A 19,849-nucleotide genomic window follows, 5' to 3' on the forward strand; every position below is an offset into this window, starting at 1 on the left:
ATGAGGAGTGGTCCCACTTGTTGGTAATTTAAGAAGTGTCCTAGGTTACTCTGATGCCTTTTGAAGGTTAAGAGCAGCTGGAATAGAAGGATACAGCAAGTGGAGTGGGAAGAGGAGGACTTTTAGTTTTATACTTTACTGTGTGTGGTTTTTCTCCACAATTGTATTTGTATTCTTATATTTTAAAAAGGTAAGAAGAGTGTGTATAATTGACTCACTTTGCTGTACAGCAGAGATTTACACAACATTGTAAATCAACTGTACTTCAAAAAAAAGTTACAAAGAGAAAAAAAAAGACTGTTTCATGGTCAAAATCAAACCTGAGAAGGCAGTGGAGACACATTTTCAGCAGATCTATAGAATTTTCTAGAACTTTAGGATTTCTGAGTGTTACTCTTCGTTAGTACATACAGTGCTTGCTGATATCAAGTGACAGTTGAATTTAAAACTTTTTTTCCTCTTTCATCCCGAGAGACCAGAAGCTGGTAAAAAAGGCACCAGCCAGCGGAGGCTGGACTCAGCCCTCGGCTCTATGCATGAGAATTCTGGGGGTGCTTTGTTTTAGGTGATTCCCTTAGATGACTCATTCATCCCCGTCTAGGCTCCCACACTAGTACCTAAAGGGAGAGGGTGTCTCCCAGGCACACACTTAGCTGCAAGTACCACCAGGGGAGAGCCAGCTCTGTCAGCTCTCCTGTGTTCTCACTCGCAGGAGCTTGACTCAAAGCTGAGTCCCCGGTGGTCTCTCCCCCCGCCCACCTCCTCTTCCTCCTTCTCCATCGCTGGCCACACCTGGCATAGAAGCACATCCGTTCTGAGGGAGACCATTGATAGTGTTTATTGTGGGCACTGCCCTGCCTCTGATAAGGTCCTGTTGATCTGGCGCAGCGAAAGCCCGTGGGAGAAGTCCACTTCCCTTGTCCGTGCTGACCAGGGCCGGGATCCAGCCAGGCCTGACTCCGGGCTGAAGCCCATGAGCAAAACATAGCCCTTTTCTGGTCAGCTGTGCTTCTTTCCAGAAGCTTGATGCTGCCCGCAGCGCTTGAACTCTCCTGAGTCTACGGTGCTGCACAGATACGGGCGTGGAAGGGAGAGAACAGGGTTCAGAGGAAGTCGGGCGTGGAAGGGAGAGAACAGGGTGCAAAGGAAGTCGGGCTTGGAAGGGAGAGAACAGGGTTCAGAGGAAGTCGGGCTTGGAAGGGAGAGAACAGGGTGCAAAGGAAGTCAGGTGAAATCCTGTGTCTGCCGCAGGCGGGGCACCTCTGGTCCTGGCTTCACACGCCTCCAGGAGGCTTTCCTGCTTCGCTCAAGAAACACTTCCCTTGGGTGACATTGGCAATTCTGTTAAAGGGTAAAAAACCCTCTCGTTAGGAATCAGATCAAAAACAGTTCTTTGGGGAATAATGAGAAATGGAGTCTGTCTTGTGTGATGTAGAAAGCACCAATATTTGCTGTTGCCGTTTACAGAGATGATGGTTTCTCAGACTGGACCGGGAGGTAGGAACTAATTATCCCCACGTTTCAGACGAGAAAACTGAAGCTTCAGAGAAATTGTTACCTGCCCGAGGTGTGGAGCCGGTGTGTGGTGGGTTTCTTGCTCCCACAAGCACGTCCCAGGGACCTGGCCACACTGCCCAGGGCACACACCGCTGGCTCTGGGCTGCTTACAGGGTCTCCTCCGCTGACAGCTTCGCGTTTCAAGGAGAAAAGGCCAGCCCGTGTTTCGAGGCAGGATACCTTCGTCTGATTTGTGATGAGGGATGTGGTGTGCCTGGGGCATGGTAGTACTGGTGGTACTGAGGCCTGTGTCTTTGTTTTTATTTGGCAGATTCTCAGCCCAGCCTTTGAGATGATGGGATTGGGAAACGGCCGTCGGAGCATGAAGTCTCCGCCCCTCGTGCTGGCTGCCCTGGTGGCCTGTGTCATTGTCCTGGGCTTCAACTACTGGATTGCGAGCTCCCGGAGCGTGGATCTCCAGGTGTTCTGTTGGTTTTGTTTGTGCGGGTGGCATGGAGGGTTTAAAGCTGCTGGGTGGTGGGTCTGAGGGTTTTGCTGTGTATTGCCTCTTGAGGCGTTGCACTCCGCGGTGCGTGCTGTAATTCGCCTGCAAGGCTCTGCGTGTCCCCACACCCAGCCCCGGGCCTGACTGCACACCAGCTCTGCTCTCGGGTGGGAGAGGACCCCCTTGTGACTTGCAGAATTGCTGCCTGGACATCCCTCTCTGTTCTTCCTGTGGATTAACAATTTTCCGTCCAGCCTTTTGGGCCGGTTCTGGGACGACAGCTTCCTTAAGTACGCTGCCCACAGCCCGTTCTGGTCCGCCAGTCCACACTCAGTATCAAAGAGTGGCATTGACAATGTATTCGGAGAATGGGTGTGAGAAATGTCTTTTTATTTTTTAATTTATTTTTTTAATTTATTTTTTAAGTACCAAACTTAAAAAAAGATTTTTATTGGAGTATAGTTGCTTTACAATGTTGTGTTAGTTTCTGCTGTACAGCAAAGTGGATCAGCTATACATATACACATATCTCTCGTTTTTGGATTTCCTTCGCATTTAGGTCACCACAGAGCACGGAATAGAGTTCTCTGTGCTACACAGCAGGTTCTCATTCGTTATCTGTTTTATACATAACAGTGTATTTATGTCAATCCCAATCTCCCAGTTCATCCCCAGCCGCCTTCCCCCCTGCTATTCGTATGTCCATTTCTACATCTGTGTCTCTAAGGAATGTCTGTTTAGAGGTACCAGTCTTTATCACCAGCATTTGCTGATAACAGTAACTTTATCGTCCCCATTCATTGCTGCCCTCCGTGGGTCAGGCAGTGCTGAGCAGTGACAGAGACTCTCCTTGACCACAGTTTAGCCTCCGAGGAGCCCCCTTCCTGGTCCCCCGTCCTGTTTTTGGCCTGCCCATTCCAGGCTTAGCAAAGAATCCCTCTAACTCGTCCCTCCACCCCTGATATCTGAGCAGGCTGCTCATCCCTTATCTTCAATGTCTAGCCCCGGGCCTGCCTTTAGCAAAACTTCTGTTAGGCCATTTAGCTAGAATCCCCCTACCCTCTTAGTACTTTTCCACCTTACTCTGCTCTTTGACTATAAACTCTCATCTGTCTTGCTGTACTCAGAGCTGAGAACAGTCTCTCTCCTGACTGCAGTAGTCATGCCCCGTTGCAGTAGCCTTGAATACAGTTTTCCTTATCATTTAGCAAGTGTCCGAATAATTTTTCTTTAAGGGTACATTGCATACATTACCTTCTTTTGTATAAAGACTGTCAGTTTGGGATTTTATGTTGCCCATTTCACAGGTGGGCAAACTAAGGCTCAGAGAGGTTAAGGAAGAGGGCAGCCTGGATTCCAACCCAGTCTTTCTGATGGCAGAGTTTGAGCTCTTACCATGGAAATCCATCCCATAGGGGTGTCTTGTCCTCCTGTTGTGCTTACCTCTCCATGGTTGTAGTGCTTTTGTCTGAGCTTCTGCTGGACCCGTGTTCTCCGGGCAAATGGGGTCATGGTGTTCAGAGAACTGAATCTGTTTTCAGAGATTGTATCTTATGAAGAGTGTTTAAGTGCTCTGTTAGTGAGGAAGAAGAACTAAATATTTGAGCACCAGCTCATGTCAAGTAAAGCATAAGGCATTTTATTACAGGCAGACCTTGATGATATCATGAATTCAGTTCCAGACTGTCGCAATAAAGCCAGTAGTGCAGTAAAACAAGTCACGTGCGTTTTTGTTCTCCCAGTACATATCAAGTTATATTTACACTATACTGTAGTCTCTTAAGTGTTCCATAGTGTTATTTAAAAAAAAAAGTACATACCTTAGTTTAAAAATACTTTACTGCTGGGACTTCTCTGGCAGTCCAGTGGTTCAGACTCTGCGCTTCCAATGCAAGGGGTGCGGGTTCCATCCCTCGTCAAGGAACTAAGATCCCACATGCTCTGCAGCACGGGCAAAAAATTAAAAAATAAAGAATAAAAACACTTTATTGCTAAAAATGCTAACCGTCAGCCTTCAGGGAATCGTAGTAGTAACCTCAAAGATTATGATTACGGGTCATCATAACATATAATAATAATGAAAAAATTTGAAGTATTGTAAGAATTACCAAAATGTGACACAGAGAAATGAAGTGAGCAAATGCTGTTGGAAAAATGGTGCTGAAAGAGTTGTTCCAGGCAGGGTTGCCACAAACCTTCAATTCCTAAAAAACACTGTATCTGTGAAGCTCAGTAAAATGAGGTGTGCCTCTGCCTGCCTTATTCAGGCCTCCCAAAATCCCTGTGAGGGGTGTGGTGGTGTTTCCATGAGATACGTCTAGTGGAGAAACAGATGCTCAGAGAAGTGAATTCTACCATTTCTCTAGAATAACCTGTGGGAGCATCTACACCACTGACCTAAAAGATTGAGCCCTGGGGACACACCGTGTGTGAGTGAACACACTGTGACCACACTCGATGCTGGCTGGGGGCCCCGGCGTGGTCTTGCTGAGGGAGTGCAGGCGGTCAGGTCTGGGGTTGCTTTGACACGGTCCTCGTGCTGTGTTGTCCTTGCAGACGCGGATCGTGGAGCTAGAAGGCAGGGTCCGCAGGGCAGCCGCGGAGCGAGGGGCCGTGGAGATGAAAAAGAACGAGTTCCAGGGGGAGCTGGAAAAGCAGCGGGAGCAGCTGGACAAAATCCAGTCCAGCCACAACTTTCAGATGGAGAGTGTCAACAAGTTATACCAGGATGAAAAGGTGAGACTGGCTTGGTTTTCCTCTTAATTCTTGTCTAAATGCCATTTATACCCTGTCGAATTCTCAGTCGGAGGATAAGCAGCTGTGTGTGTCTGTGTGTAATGACGTGGAATGAGCATCTTGATCAAGCTTTGGGCGTCTCCCCATCTCCCCATGAGCTCCTGGCTGGGCTTGTCGGAAAACCTTTTGCAGTGGTGTTAAACGGGAGAAATGCGAAAGAACTGTCTTAGCAGCAGATTCATTCTCCTGTTACCTTTTTTTCTTACTTTCTACAAACATGCATTGAGTACCTGCTCTGTGCCAGACGTGTATCTGTGTCTGGACGCTGGTACTCGCAGAGGAATAGCATTTGTGCCCTTAAGTATCTCACAGTGAGAGGAGATGCAGACCTCCTAATGAATACTAACAAAGTAGCAGACCCAAAAGTGCTGGTTTTGAAATTAAAAAATATCAGATCCTGCACAGATTAAAGAAGGGGGCTTCCTGTTAGTGAGCATATCTGAGCTTTACGTGTTTTGCTTTTTCTGGTTTTCTTGGAACTGCATGACTCCACTTTCCTGTTAAATTGTGTAACAGTGCGAGTTACTGATGTCTCCTAAAGTACATCAAACTCATGACCATTTATTTCCTCCAGGGATTTGGTGCTTACTAATCCACGTGCCTCTCTCTGTGAAATGCTTGATTTATTGGAAGGAGGTTGTATCCTGAGATTTGTTATCTTGAAGGTGGACTTGGTTTTATTTATTTTTAAAAATTTTATTTTTTTAAGGATTTGTTATTTATTTATTTATTTTTGGCTGCATTGGGTCTTTGTTGCTGTGCTGGCTTTCTCTAGTTGCAGTGAGCGGGGGCTACTCTTCATTGTGGTGCACAGGCTTCTCATCGTGGTGGCGTCTCTTGTTGTGGCGCACGGGCTCTAGGTGCATGGACTTCGGTAGTCGTGGCTTGTGTGGGCTCTAGAGCACAGGCTCAGTAGTTGTGGTGCACGGGCTTAGTTGCTCTGCTGCGTGTGGGATCTTCCTGGACCAGGGATTGAACCCATGTCGCCAGCATTGGCAAGCACATTCTTAACCACTGTACCACCAGGGAAATCCCTGGACTTGGTTTTAATAGGGACTAGCACCTAGCACTTCACCAGATGTTGAATCATTTCTAGATAGACTTTTCCTGTGTAACTGGTTTAAAAGGTGAGAAATATCTTTTTTTATTGGCAGAGTACTTTCTCATATTCACAAATGTGTACTTCTCTGGTAATTGTTCCACTTTTAAGGCTGTTCTAGGAAAGTGCTCCCTAAGTTTTCTCCCCTTTTCTCATATGTGGGTGACACTGTGCTCCCAAAATTCCCTTTAACTGAGTAGAATGGGGCTTCGCCATGTCTCACAGTGCGTACACATTCTTAACCCCTCGAAGCATGTTTTGGGAGCAAGTAGTGTTTATTCTCAAGGGATAGAGTTGGCAGAAACTCCATCTGGGGTTAGCAGGATGTGCAGAGAAAGTCTCTGGCACCCTGGCCCTCTGCCCAGTTAGGAAGGAGGCCTGTGATGGGACCTGGGGAGTGTTAGGCTGGGCAAGTGGACCCAGCAGAGACCGGCAGCCTTGTCCCATTGGGCCTGGGCTGGACAGGGCAAGGTAGGAAGGACCATTTGTGCTGGTTTAGTGCTTCTTCAGTGCCCAGCTATGGTCTGGGACCCCCAGAGCAAGGTTTTCCCATCTGCAGAGAGGGAGGCGAAAGGAGGCTGTTTTGTGTATCTGTCTGCCTCTCCACGTCTGCGTGTAGGTGTATCATACCCTGAAAATTCAGCTCTTTTCCCTTAGGGAGAACTGTCCTTTAGTTTGAGCCTCTGGCCTTTCCACATTTTGTTTTTAATGTTTTTTCTTTTTGAGATGGTAGTGATAGAGGATAGAAGGGCTGTGTGTGTCTGCGTATTTGGTTGTTGCTTTTAACTGTCCTTGTTTTCTTAACTCCATCAGTCTCCCAGATGCCTCTGAAATTTTACTGGCTCATGAAATCCAAAATTCTGGGAATGGCTAATCTCTCTTTTCATACTCCTCTAAGCTTCTGGATATTTTTTTGCATTGCACAAATTATAGGTGCCTGTTTGGGGTAGAGAGAAGGGAAAGAGGTGGCAGGGTAATTTCTGCTCTTGGGGCCTTCTGCCTCAGCCTGTGTATGCTGAGAGGCTCCAGACTCCTATAGAACAGGCTGCAGACAACTGGGCTTCCCGTATCATGTGGGCAGAATCCTCAGAGAGCACACTGCACAGAACTATTTGTTCTAACGAATTCACAGTCACACGGTCAGTGACGCTTCATCACCACAGGCAAGCCCTAGACATAGAAATGCTTGTTATTTGAGTGTGAGCTGTTGTGGAGATAAGATTACAAACTTGGAATTCTTTGAAATGTGATTGACTGTTTCCTAAAAACACCTGCCTGTATAGAAAGAAGTGAGAGGGAACATCTTCCAGCCAGAAACCAGGAGACTGTTACACCATGTTTCTGAATGCTTCAGTTTTACGGCATCTTTCATTTTTTATTATTTTAGGCTGTGCCACACAGCTTGTTCCCCGACCTGGGCAGTGGAGGTGCGGAGTCCCAACCACTGGACCGCCAGGGAGTTCCCTTATGGCTTCTTTTTAAAAAGGGGGACATAATGCAGGATTGTAGCCCTCCTGCCCCACCCCCAAGTTCAAGAACTGTTTGAGCATCCAAGGGGAGGGAGGCTCTCGTAGTCACAGCAGACGTCCTAACGGTGGATGTTGACAGTCGAAGAGTCCCAGTATAGAAGGTCAGGTACACATGGGAGAGTCAGACAGCCACTGGGAAAGGGTGAGTGTCCCTTTTCATTTGGAGTTTTAAACTTTTAGGATATGTGATGTAAAGTTCTTTCCATTTGGGGGTGAGGGTGGGGACTCGTTTCTTAACTCCAGTGGCAATGAGTGGCATGAGCTGGTAGGCAGCGCTAGGTTTGAATCCTTGTTTTTCTTAACTGCATGATTTCAAGCAAGTCAATTATGTTCTCTGGGCCTGTTTTCTCAGCCGTCAAGTGGAAATAACAACAGAATCCCCCTTGCAGGGTGGCTTCAAGGATTCAGGGAGATAATACTTACAAAGGGTTTAGTATAGTGCCTGACGTGGAGCAGGAGCTCAGAACACAGTAGCTAGTATTATTACAACTAGCTGTCGTGGTAGTAATAGTAATAGCATAGAAGTAGAGGTAGCAGTATATCACAGCATCAGTAGTGGTAATGTTATTGTTATTTTTGTATGGACTCATTTTTTCTTCTAAGTTAAAACCATGAAACCAGATTGTCCTGCCTTTAAGAAGAGATTAAGGAGATGCTGGGGTGTCTGTTAGAGCCATGACTGAACAGTGCAGCTGAGCTGTGGACAGAGTACTAACGAGAGCCACCACAGCAGCCACCAGAGTGCATGTTTTTCACGTCTCTGCCGAGCCAGAGTTAAGCTCAGCATTACAGGGGGATGGTTTCCTGTCTTCCTCTCAGTAGCCTCACAAGGTTGGTGCTCATTGTGCAGGGAGGGAACTGAGGTCCAAAGGGAATTAGTAACTGTCACCTAGGATGGGACCTAGACCTTGGATGGCTACCAGCAGGACCTCCATCTCTGCCCCCGGCCTCTCTCTGCTCTGTACAGACACATCTTCTCTGGGCCGCAGGGGGCCTCTCCAGAGCTCTCCATCACCTAAATCACGCAGGGGACTGCCTGAGGACACAGGGGAAAGCAGCCTGGCCCAAGTCACTGAAGCTGGGCGATGGGATCACTTTTCCGTCTCCTTGCTTCGAAAGACTGCTGTATTGCCAGTAGCTCTCCTTTGTCCCCAGTTCCACATTCAGAGGCAAAAATACCTGATCGTTTCAGTCTGGCTAGGAAGTCCCCAGAGAAGTCGGGCTGGTCTGTCACCCCAATATTTGACTCCTTCTTATCCATTTTTTAATCTTAGGAAGTTAGCACGTGTGCTTTGAATTGGAATGAGGCTCTTTTTCAGAATTTTAAAGACTCTTCCCTTGGTCTAACACTGATTCTCGGTTGTGGGAGGAGCTGGCTTGCTGGCATCTGTGGGTGCAAATCTCACATGACCTAGAGAGTTCCAGCCTCGGCCAGCACCCCCACCGCAGGCCGGCACTGCTGCTGTGGGTGGGCATCAAAATCCCCAAGTGGGGGCCTGGGTAGGAGTTTCAAAGCCAGACCTATCAGGGACAGCGTGGTAATGAAATTCATGCTTCGTTTGGGTCACCACTAAGAGAATTCCCTGTGATGGTGGAAACGGTTCCTGTTTGTGCTCTGTGGTGCAGCAGCTGCTGACCATGTGTGGCTGTTGAACACCTGAAATGCGGTTAGTGGGACTGAGGAACTGAATTTTGAATTTTATTTAATTTTAATTAACTTAAAATTAAATAGCAAGATATTGGACAGCTCAGGTCTGGATGATGGAGACAGAACAAAAGCAAAAATAAACAAATGGGACCATCTCAAACTAAAAAAGCTTTCGCATAGCAAAGGAAACTATTAACAAAACAAAAGGCCGCCAGATGAATGGGAAAGGATATTTGTAAACTATGTATCTGTTAGGGGTTAATATCTAAAATTTACAGAGAACTCATACAACTCAACATCAGAAAAACAACCCAGTTAAAAAATGGGCAGAGGATCTGAATAGACATTTCCAGAGAAGACATACAGATGGCCAACAGGCACATGAAAAGATGCTCAGCATCACTAGTCATCAAGGAAATCAAAACAACAGTGAAATGTCACCTCACAACTGTCAGAATGGGTGTTATCAATAAGACAATAAATAACAAGTGTTGGAGAGGATGAGGAGAAAAGAGAACCCTCTTGCACCGTTGCTGGGAATGTAAATCGGTGCAGCCACTATGGAAAACAGTGTGGAGTTTCCTCAAAAATATTAAAAATAGAACTATCATATGACCCAGTAATTCCACTCCTGGATGTTTATCCAAAGAATACAGAAACACTAATTTGAAAAGATACATGCATCCCTGTGTTCATTGCAGCAGCATTCACAGTAGCCAAGATATGGAAGCAACCTGAGTGCCCATCAGTAGATGAATGGATCATGATGTGGTATATACATGTTGATACAATGGAATACTACTCAGCCATAAAAGAGAGTGAAGTCTTGCCATTTGCAAAAACGTGACTGGACCTAGAGAGTATTTTGCTAAGTGAAATAACTCAGAGAAAGACAATTACTGTGTAATTTCTCTTACGTGTGGAATCTAAAAAACACAACAAACGAACCAAGAGAACAGAAACAGGTGGTTGGTTGCCAGAGGGGAGAGGGGAGGGGGGTGGGGGGAGGAAAGAAATAGGTACGGGAGATTAAGAGGTACAAACTTCCAGTTGCAGAATAAATGAGTCACAGGTATGAAGTGTAGGGAGTGGCGAGTAACTATGTAATATCTTTGTATAATGGGAGGTGGTAACTAGACTTACCATGGTGATCATTTTGAAATGCATGGAAATATTGAGCCACTATGTTGCGTGACAGGAACTTACATCGTGTTGTAGGTCAATTATACCTCAAAAACAGACAAAATAATAGAAAAAGAGATCAGATTTGTGGTTACCAGAGGCAGGGCTGGGGGTGGGGGGGAGGGGGAATTGGATGAAGGCAGTCAAAAGGTACAGACTCCCAGTTATAAGGTAAATAAGTACTAGGGGTGTAATGTACATGATAAGCATAACTAACACTGCTGGGTGTTGTATATGAACATTATTAAGAGGAAATCCTGAGCTCTCATCATAAGGAAAAACTTTTTTTGTTTCTTTAATTTTATAAGATATGATGTTCACTAAACTTATTTGTTAATCATCTCATAATGTATATGTCAGATTATTATGCAGTACCCCTTAAACTTATACAGTGCTGTGTGCCAGTTATATCTCAATAAAACTGGAAGGAAATAATTAAGTAGCCAAATATTGGACAGCACAGGTTTGGATGACAGAGCCAAAACGCATGTAAAACCCCAGATTTTTTGGCCTCTGAGTTAACAGGCATGTTCTGTGGGGGAGCAGAAGGGCCAAAGCTGAGTCTCCTTTGCTTCCGTGATGCTTTTTCCCTTTCTCTGTAGGGTTCAGAATTGGGCGATGAAAGATGAGGTCACCTGATCAGGTGGCTGTGCTCCCCATCAAAGCCTCTGTCGCTTGCTAGAGTTCAGTGGTTCAGAATCATCGTTCAGCTTATGAAGGCGGCTGGTGTTTATGCCTCATCTTGGGGTTTTGAACCTGCTGGTTATGGAATTTGTTTCAGAGCAATCACTCTTCGGCTGGCTGCCCATCACAATCCCTGGGAGCTTACCCAAGCGATACAGAGTTTTAAAACACACTAGGTCAGGAATTCCTTGGCAGTCCAGTGGTTAGGATTTGTGCTTCCACTGCAGGGGCCGTGGGTTCGATCCCTGGCCGGGGAACTAAGATCCTGCATGCCGCTCGGCTTGGCCAGAATAAATAAATAAACAAAATAAAATAAAGAATCAATATATACTGATAGATAAAATATACTAGGTCAGAGTCTCTGAATGTTAGGCCTCAGAAGTACAGAATTTTTAAAAGATTGGATGCACTCGCACGTGTGCACACACAAGATGGTCGCCATGCTGGCAGCTAGTCCAGAGATGCTGATGGAATAAGATGTTTCGTGGTATTATACTTTAAAAAATAAACTTGTGTTCTCAGGTTTCTCTTTTCATTTTTTGACCCTTCCTCAATGAAATGATTTTAAAAGTAGAGGGCATTATAAATTGAGATATCATTCTTTTAAAAAAATTGTGGCAGTGCTGTTACAAAGTAATTGATGTTATTACTTTCTCCCCCTAAGATACGTTTTTCATCTTCACCCACATTTACTGGAATCTTTGAAAGTTTTTAGGAGATAAGCCAAATTGGAAAGGTACTGCTCACTACTGTTTTCCTGAGATCTCTGTCTAGCCCAGATTTGGGACATAGGTGTATCAGGTCCTCAGGACTGAGACCAGCTTGCTCAGATGTCCCTTTAGATGTCACCAGGAATGGGGAGCATGTGGGTAACATCTCGTGAGCTTCTCAACAGCTGCACTACAGTGATGTTGTGACACTTAGAACAGTTCCATTATGAAATAGCTGGACGTGCAGAAAGGTCAGAAGAATAGTAAGTTAATACCTCTGTACTCCTCACTCAGGAATTATTTAAAACAAAAACATTATAAATAAAGTTGTGGTCCCCTGTGTTTTCCTGCTCAGTTCCTTCCCTCTTTCCCTCCTGCTCAAAGATAGCCACTGCTGTGAATTTTAATGATTGTGGTTTATATTTCCGAACTTTTACTGCATACGTTCACAACGGTGCATGTTTTTTTTTATCTTGCGAGTTTTTAACTGTATCTGTTTGGTTGCTCTCTCACTCTGTAACTTGCTTTTTACAGTGAAGGTTGTTTCTGAGGTCTCGGTTGGTTTATATAGACCTAGTTTGTTCATTCTCACTGCTGTATCCTGTTTCTTTGTATAAATATACCAGTTTAGCCACACCCTGCAATGGGCCGTAAGTTGTTTCTAGTGTCTGGCTGTTGCAGAGAATGAGCTGCTTCTGCAGGGCTTCCTTGGCACGTGTGAGTTTCTCCAAGCTTGCAGTACTTTTCCGACTACAGTTTGGGACCCATTAATGAGCTGTGAACAATAATTTATTAGGTTATGACACACATTAAAAATTTTAAAATATTAGAGTATTATTATATCATTTTGTATTGTTTGCTGAAAACATTGTCAGTTTATATATAAAAATACATGTGTGAATGTTTACAGTGTATTATAAGGTAAAATTTGTCATTGTGGGTCATGGTCAAAAGAGTTTTAGGGATAAACTTACAAGCTGAATTGCTGGACCATAAGTCGTACATATATATTATTACATTTTTATTAGCTGTTTCCAACCTTGCTCACCAAAGGTGGTCCAGCCGTTGTCTTTATTTTTCCTTTCTGCACCTTCCTGGCCTGTTCCCTTTTCATGGAGCCACCACCCGTTGGATGCAGGGCGAAGCCTGGACGGCGAGGTGCACCCAATGCCAGGGCACTGGCTGATCAGTCAGCGTCTCTGTCTTGACAATTCGAACCAAGTCCCACAGACGCTGGTCTCTTGATGGTAAAGGCTGTGGCTGATTCTTGGAGATTGAACTGTCATTTTCCTGTTCTTTCTTTTCTGTATTTCTGCCCGTTGCATAAATAGGTGTGGTTAAGATGATTTGACTGCAGAAATGCGGTCATGCAAGTTCATGTGTATTTATATAGCTGGGTGGAAGCTCACCTCCTGAGTTGTATGTAAGTAGGGATATTCAGCTTTGTTTTCAAACAAAAATTGATTGTGTATAAAAAAGTCAGCCTGAAGTAACTTTCAGAAAAGTTGTATTTTTCTTAATTACCAAAATATTGTTACTGTAGACAATTTTGGAAATACAAAATATTTCCCAAGTAAAATATAAATATTTATTATTGCATAACAAGTTGCCCCCAAACACAGTGGTTTAAAACCATGACAGGCATTTATTTCTCTCACTGTCTGCACTTTGGGAGGGCCCAGATTGAACAGCTTGTCTCTTCCTCATACTCTACCATCTGGGGTGCTTTGAAGGCTTGGGGTGGAGTCACCTGAAGGTTCCCTCACATGTGTGTCTTGTGGTCGGTAACCTGAGACCCGGGAGGGGCTGAGGCCACAACACCTACACGTGGCGTTTCCGCGAGGCCGATGGCTTCCTCGGGCACAGAGGCTGGGTTTCCAGGGCGATGGTCCTGACGGAGGGAGGGGGAGCAAGCCATTCCAGAGAAAGTTGTCATCTTTTGCAGGAGTTTCCCAGGACTGCCGAGACAAATACCACAAACTGTATGGCTTAAAAGGAAAGTTTGTTCTTCCGTGGTTCCAGAGGCTGCAAGAGCAAAATGAAAGTGTCAGCAGGGCATGCCCCCTCAAAGGCCCTAGGGGAGGACCCTTCCTTGGGTCTTGTAGCTTCTGGTGTTCGCGGGCAGTTTTTGACATTCCTTGACTTGCAGATGCGTTCTCCAGTCTCTGTCTCCGTCTTCCGTCTGTGTCTCTGTACCTTCACCTCTTCTCCTCTGTAGCCGTGCTGATTCGGGGCCCCCCTCTGACTTCATGACAGCTCACGTCTGCACAGACCCTGTTTCTAAATGAGGTTGTTCACAGCTTCATTCACAGGTCCCGGGTGGACATGAATTTGGGGCCACATTATTCAATCCCCTGCATCTCTCCCTGGCTAGGCCGCAGACGTCCACAGGCTCGCTTCCTGTGCATTCATCCTGGTCACTGAGGCCAGACGGATGGAGGGGGTGGGAATTAGACTCTATTTTGGGGAGCGATGTCAAGAACTTGAGGGGGTATGTATAAACCACCACATTTGCGTGGATACAAATAATCCTCACGTAAGCGCCCGGTGAAATACTGTTTTCTTTGTACAGGTGTATGTGTGTGTGTGTGTGGAAGACAAGTTTCTAAGGGTCCTCCGTGGACACAGAGCCTCAGGCTGTAGTTAGCTTTGGCAGAAGCCGATGGAGAGTCACTTGGAAAGGTCTGCATCGCCTCCCAAGGGTGGCACAGGGTGATTTAATTCATTCTTTTACTCTGTTGTCAGAGTACCAGTTAACGTTTGTGGGTCTAAAGACTTACCGAGATCTTGGGTAGCCTCCTGGCACGTTGCCCCGTAGCCACGTGGTGGCCCTCAAAAGGCGTTTGAGGGACTGTTACCTGCTTTCTGAGATGGCTGGGGGAAGAGTCTGGGAGACCCTGAATTACTGAATAGCACTTTGTCCAGGGAAGGTTGAGCTTCCCGCCGTTCCGTTTTCACTTGCCAGACGGGAGAGTCAGAAATAGCTTCATCTTCCATAGTTCTGTTGGCGACATTCTTTCTAGGCTGGTTTCTTGCAGCCGTTTATCTTATTGAGACGTTTCACTTCCTTGTTAAAATATGTAAATGAAGATGGAGTACTGTAAAGAAGATCATAATGGTTCATTTGTGGTGGAAACGCAGTTCTGGTGTCATTGCTGACCTAAAAGAAGAGAGATGGCGAAGTGGAAGGATGGAGGAGGGGGCGCTAGCAACACGTCACCTGTTTTGTGTCCAGGAGGAGAAAAGCTGAAACAGACGAGGCAGCTGGGAGGGCGGAGGGAGGACGGCCCCAGTCCACCTGCCTTGGCCCCACGTGGTCGCTCACCTTGGTGACCTGCGCCCTCACCCAGGTGGCCTCTGAGCGGCAGGTTCGTCTTCTCCTGCACGGTGACATGGGGCACGAAGGGGCTCTGGAAAGCATTATTTGAGGTGTGCGGCATGAAAATATCCTGCGATTCTAGGGCTTTCCTGTTGTAAGGGACGGGTAGGAGGCGTTTCTTTCTGGCGGTGTGGGGCGGTGAGGGTCAGGAGAGCCCCAGGCTGTGTGGCTCCTGGGTTCCTGGGCGCTGTTTGGCCCTGGGGTGGGGCTGCTCCCCTTGGGCACAGCAGTGTTGGTTTCTGTGAGTGACTTCCTCTGTAAGAGTCTGCCTCTTGAGAAGGAAATGGCAAACATTAAGAAGGCTGGCCATTTGTCCTGCTTTAGCGTTCTCAGAATGCTTTCACACACGTGAACGCATGTCATTTCTCAGCGTCCCAGCCTGGGAGACAGGCATGGTCACCTCTGAGGTGGAGGCGAGGACCGAGCCCCTGAGAGAGAACCCGGCTCTGGAGCCTGCAGAGTGGCTGGTGGGGGTGGGGTGGGCGGGCAGGGCTGCTGGTTCTTTCCATCCCTCTGGTCTCACCACACTGAGTTTTCAAACAGCAAGATACAGTTCTGAGTGTTCCAGTTTCTTCTTTCTAGGCCAGCCTTTCTTCCATACCTGGGAACAGTGATTATTTTCTTCTGGACAATGGGGTTTCTTAGGGACCCGGCGTGGGCTTGCACAGATAAAAGTAGTTTTTTTGATTGTTACCGCCTTTTATCCCTGTGGTTGACTAAAGGATCAAGGGTTCTAAAATAGCTTTTCTGTTTTTATTCCCATTAATTCTCCACATCTAGTTCTGTCCACCTGTTTGGTATTTATTCTGCCCGGCGCTGGACTTGAACCCTGTGGTGGGCCAGGCTGGGCCCTTTGTGCACTTCCCATCGATGGCAGCAGAAAGAGGAGTTAGTAGGTCTATAAGGGTCGATTTTTCAGCAGAAAGGATTTAGTACAGGGAAGCAGGTGCCTATAGGAAGGTGGGAGGGTCTGGAGGAGCAGTCCTGGGCCAGGGACAGCTCCCGAGGCACCAGGCAGGACTGGCCCCAAGGGCGTACTCTCTGTGCCCGACCCAGAGGCTGGACAGAAGGCTGCTGCTGCACCCCTAGTTCAGAGCCAGGGTACCCACGCCTGGCTGCATTCTGCACCTCCAGCCACCTCACTCTGTTTAGCATCCCAGTCTCAAGTGAATACCTCTGATCTCAGTCCAAGTGCTGCTGGGAATGAATCTGAAAAACGTGCTTTACAGTTGGAGCCTTTGTGGTTCAGGAGGGCACAGGAAGCGCTGCGCGCCTCACACACCTAGTGTGTCCTCCACAAGGCAGGCAGGTGGGGTGTGTGCACGCTGTGTGAGTCACTGTGTAAGGAGAGCCGTCTCAGGTGTCACCTGGAAGCAAGAGGTGAGTGTGTCCCTCCCAGGGTGCGGGAACAGCGCCTGGTGGCTGGGCGTGGAGAGAGTGGGGTTGGGAGCAGAGAGTAGAGAGGGGTGCAGGGGTCCTAAGAAGAGGATCTTTTAAGTCACTAAGGAGTTTGGACTTGAGTTCAAGGACAGGGGAACCATCACAGGGTTCAAACCGTAGGTCAAGGCTGTCAGGTCAGATCTTGGGGTTTAAGAGGCAGGCCCTGGCCCCTGAGGAGCCTGCTCGGGGTAGGGAGCAGGGCAGAGAGGAGGCAGACAACTCAGGAGGCTCTTGAAATATTTGAAGCAGATATTATGTTGACCTGAATTGGGGTAGGAGTGGAGTGAATTCTGTGAAGTGAGCGTATTCGAGAGACAGCCAGGAGGAGGAGTGGACAGGCCTGGGTGCAGGTGGGATGGGGAGAGGTGAGGGACAGGTCTGCACAGAGGCAGAAAGGGAAACCAGGTGAAATCATTCCACCAAAAATCTGTTTCCCTGAAAAAAAGTGTGTTTCAGAGGACTCGCGGTCTCTTCAGCTTCTAAGTTCTCTAGTTTGCTGCTTGAGTATAGCCTTCAAAGACAGCTTGGTAATTAAATTCAAGTAATTCACCCCCCACATTAAAAACAATAGTGTTTGTTATGGGAAACAGCAAAGTGCGTTTTCTGTGCTGTCCTGCGAAGGTGCCTGAGGTCTGTGGTGCTTGGTTCTGGACGTCAGGACAAGCTTACTTGATTGATTCGTGGCCTGATGAGATGTCACAGGATGTCCTGGGTTAACTCTTGCCTTCCCGTGTGTGAATCGCCCCTCACGGCCTTGGTCAGCAGACGGGCGTGTGTTTTCTGTCCTCTGCTCTCCTGTGTCCACAGGAAGGGAAACAAGCCCCAGAGGTGCTCGCCGGCCACTCGGCTTCATCCTCCGGGAAAGAGCCTTTCCGTCCTCATCTCTGTGCTCTGCGGGCCTCCTGGGTCACTTTTGTCTGGTTCTCCCCTCCTTATAGTTCCCCGACCCTCTGTTCTTCTAAGCCAGCACCGCAGGACAGGCGTTTGATGTGAGATACAAACAGGCATTTGACCTGGCTCTTGTCTTTCCATGTATTTCCCTTTGGTGTTGACGAGTGAGCTCTGCTGTTTCTTGTGTAAAGCAGTGTGGGCTGTGTTAGGAGCGCTGGCTGCGGGCCTGGATCCGAACCCTTCGTTTCTCTTTAGTCCCCAGGTGTCTGTACACCCGTTTGTAGAAAGTCAGGGCTTCCCAGACCACGGCTTGTCCCACAGGGGAGGGCGAGTTGTTGGGATTCCCAATTGGGAACAGGAAAACTGGCGCCCACGGAAGGGGCTCAGCCTGGCTCCTCCTGTGGCCTGGGCGGTGGGTGGGTCAGGGGAGGCTGGACCCCACGCTGCCGGGGGCGGGGCCACTTCCCAGCCGGATGAAGGACAGCCAGGGAGCGTTCGGATCGCTGATGCTGTATGTGCTGCCATCAGTGTTTTTCTTCCTCCAAAAACAGGGGTGAAGACTTTCCAGCTCCAGCCCCTGCGTGGGCATCTTTCCAGCGATGCCTGTCCTGGTGAGGGCTGGAGCGTGGTACAGAGGAGGGCACCCCGAGTGGGCTGCTCCAGGGGAAGGGCCCCAAGTCCCCTGGCAGCTGATGACAGACCGTCGGGAGGCCTTCTGCCTGAGAGCCAGCTGCTGGAGAGGCAGCAAAGAACCATCTGGGCTTCCCACTGCCTGCCCTGTTGGGGTCCTCCTGGGAGTTCTCTGTGACTCAGGTCGCGGTGGGTTAGAGGCTGGGGCAAGTGTGACCTTGGAGACGGTTCCTGCAGGTTCTCATTCAGGGCAGCCTCGGTTTGCCCCCCACCCCTCCTCTCCTCCTCCTCCCCTCTCTTCATCTTCCATTCTCTACCCTCCCTTCCTCCCCTCTCCCTCCCTCCACCCTCCCTCCTTTTTTTTTTCTTTTTTAAATTTTATTTGATTTATTTATTTGTTGGCTGTGTTGGGTCTTTATTGCTGCACACAGGCTTTCTCTAGTTGCGGCGAGCGGGGGCTACTCTTTGTTGTGCTGTGAGGGCCCCTCATCGCCCTGGCTTCTCTCGTTGCGGAGCATGGGCTCTAGGTGCGTGGGCTTCAGTGGTTGCGGCACACGGGCTTAATATTTGTGGTCACAGGCTCTAAAGCACAGGCTCAATAGTTGCGGCACATGGGCTCAGTAGTTGTGGCTCACGGGCTTAGTTGCTCCTTGGCATGCGGGATCTTCCCGGACCAGAGATCGAACCCGTGTCCCCTGCATTGGCAGGCGGATTCTTAACCACTGCGCCACCAGGGAAGTCCTGTCCATGCATTGTTGAGGGACGCCTGGATTGCTTCAGTTCTTGAGTATTGTGAGTAGTGCTGCTATGAACATGGGTGCAGATACCTCTTCAAGATCCTGCTTTGTGTTCCTTTGGATATATACCCCAAAGTGGGACTGCTGGGTCCTAGGGCGATCTTTTGCCTTTTTAATCGAACACACGCAGGCCTTTTCTGAGAGTAGCAGGAGCTGCTAGCTGTGTGAATCTGACTCCCTGCTGGCCCTCGTAGAATATCTGTAAATACTCCTCTTGGTGATCTCTCCCTGAGAGATTAATTGTACAAACAGTACCACCGTGACTTCTTTCCTGTCCTGTCAGGAAATGTTGCGCGTCCTCAGACCTCCTGAGATAAACACCATAGTCATTTGGCAGGATTTCATTTCTAAGCACACACTCCTGTATACGTAAACACTTTCCTTCAGAAAGCCCTATCCAGGGCAAAGAAAGAGCGAGGGCTGCACAGAGAGGTCTCAGAGGAAACAGAGGCACAGAAGGGCAAGGCGGCATGGTCCCCATCGTTCTCCTTTACCCAGCAATGGGACAGAAGCCTGTCTCCAAGTCACGGCCGGCAGGTTGACAGGACTTTGTTGATTATGACACAGAAGGAGGCTTTCACACTGTGGCCCAATACACACCTCTGTGTGTGTGTCCACAAGACCTCGCTCACCTGTGTGATGCGCGCTGGTATTTAATGTTCTGGTCCCCTCTTCTTCAGGTGCTTGTTTGCTTTAGCACCGGGCGCGGTCACGGGATTGCTGTCCTGCTGGGGTTCAGACCCCGAGTTGGCACGTATGCAGTGAGGAAGAGCTTCGTGTCTGGGGTAGGCCTGCCGGGCTGGGGCTTGGCCTCTGCCTGTTTGCTGTTGAGAAGGCCGCGTGACCGTGAGTCTCTAAAGCCACCTGTGCCTCAGTTTCCTGTCCCCTAAAGTGGGATCATATCGTGCGCCCTCACACAGCGGGTGTGAGGAGTCCCGGGGCCGTGGGTGTGGGGCACCAAGGGGGGCGCCTGCACCAGGTGGTGACTCCGTGCCTCTGGGCTGCTGGTTGCAGCCAGCCTCCCACTCACGTCTCTTACTTTCTGCGGTTTTTGGTTGTTAT

At 48.1% G+C, this 19,849-nt stretch overlaps 1 protein-coding gene across 6 annotated transcripts in view; it reads left to right on the top strand.

Annotated features, from left to right (window-relative positions):
* Positions 1–19,849, top strand: part of GOLM1 (golgi membrane protein 1) — a 60,556-nt gene that overhangs the window by 9,077 nt on the left and 31,630 nt on the right. For all 6 annotated transcript variants that reach the window (XM_057725049.1, XM_057725047.1, XM_057725051.1 and 3 more), the window contains exons 2-3: positions 1,829–1,978; positions 4,559–4,738. In XM_057725049.1, the coding sequence (XP_057581032.1) occupies positions 1,850–1,978; positions 4,559–4,738 (309 nt within the window). In that variant the 5' untranslated portion in view covers positions 1,829–1,849. The remainder of the gene's footprint in view (positions 1–1,828; positions 1,979–4,558; positions 4,739–19,849) is intronic.

Source organism: Hippopotamus amphibius, chromosome 2, assembly GCF_030028045.1.
Source record: "Hippopotamus amphibius kiboko isolate mHipAmp2 chromosome 2, mHipAmp2.hap2, whole genome shotgun sequence".
Classification (NCBI taxonomy): Eukaryota; Metazoa; Chordata; class Mammalia; order Artiodactyla; family Hippopotamidae; genus Hippopotamus; species Hippopotamus amphibius.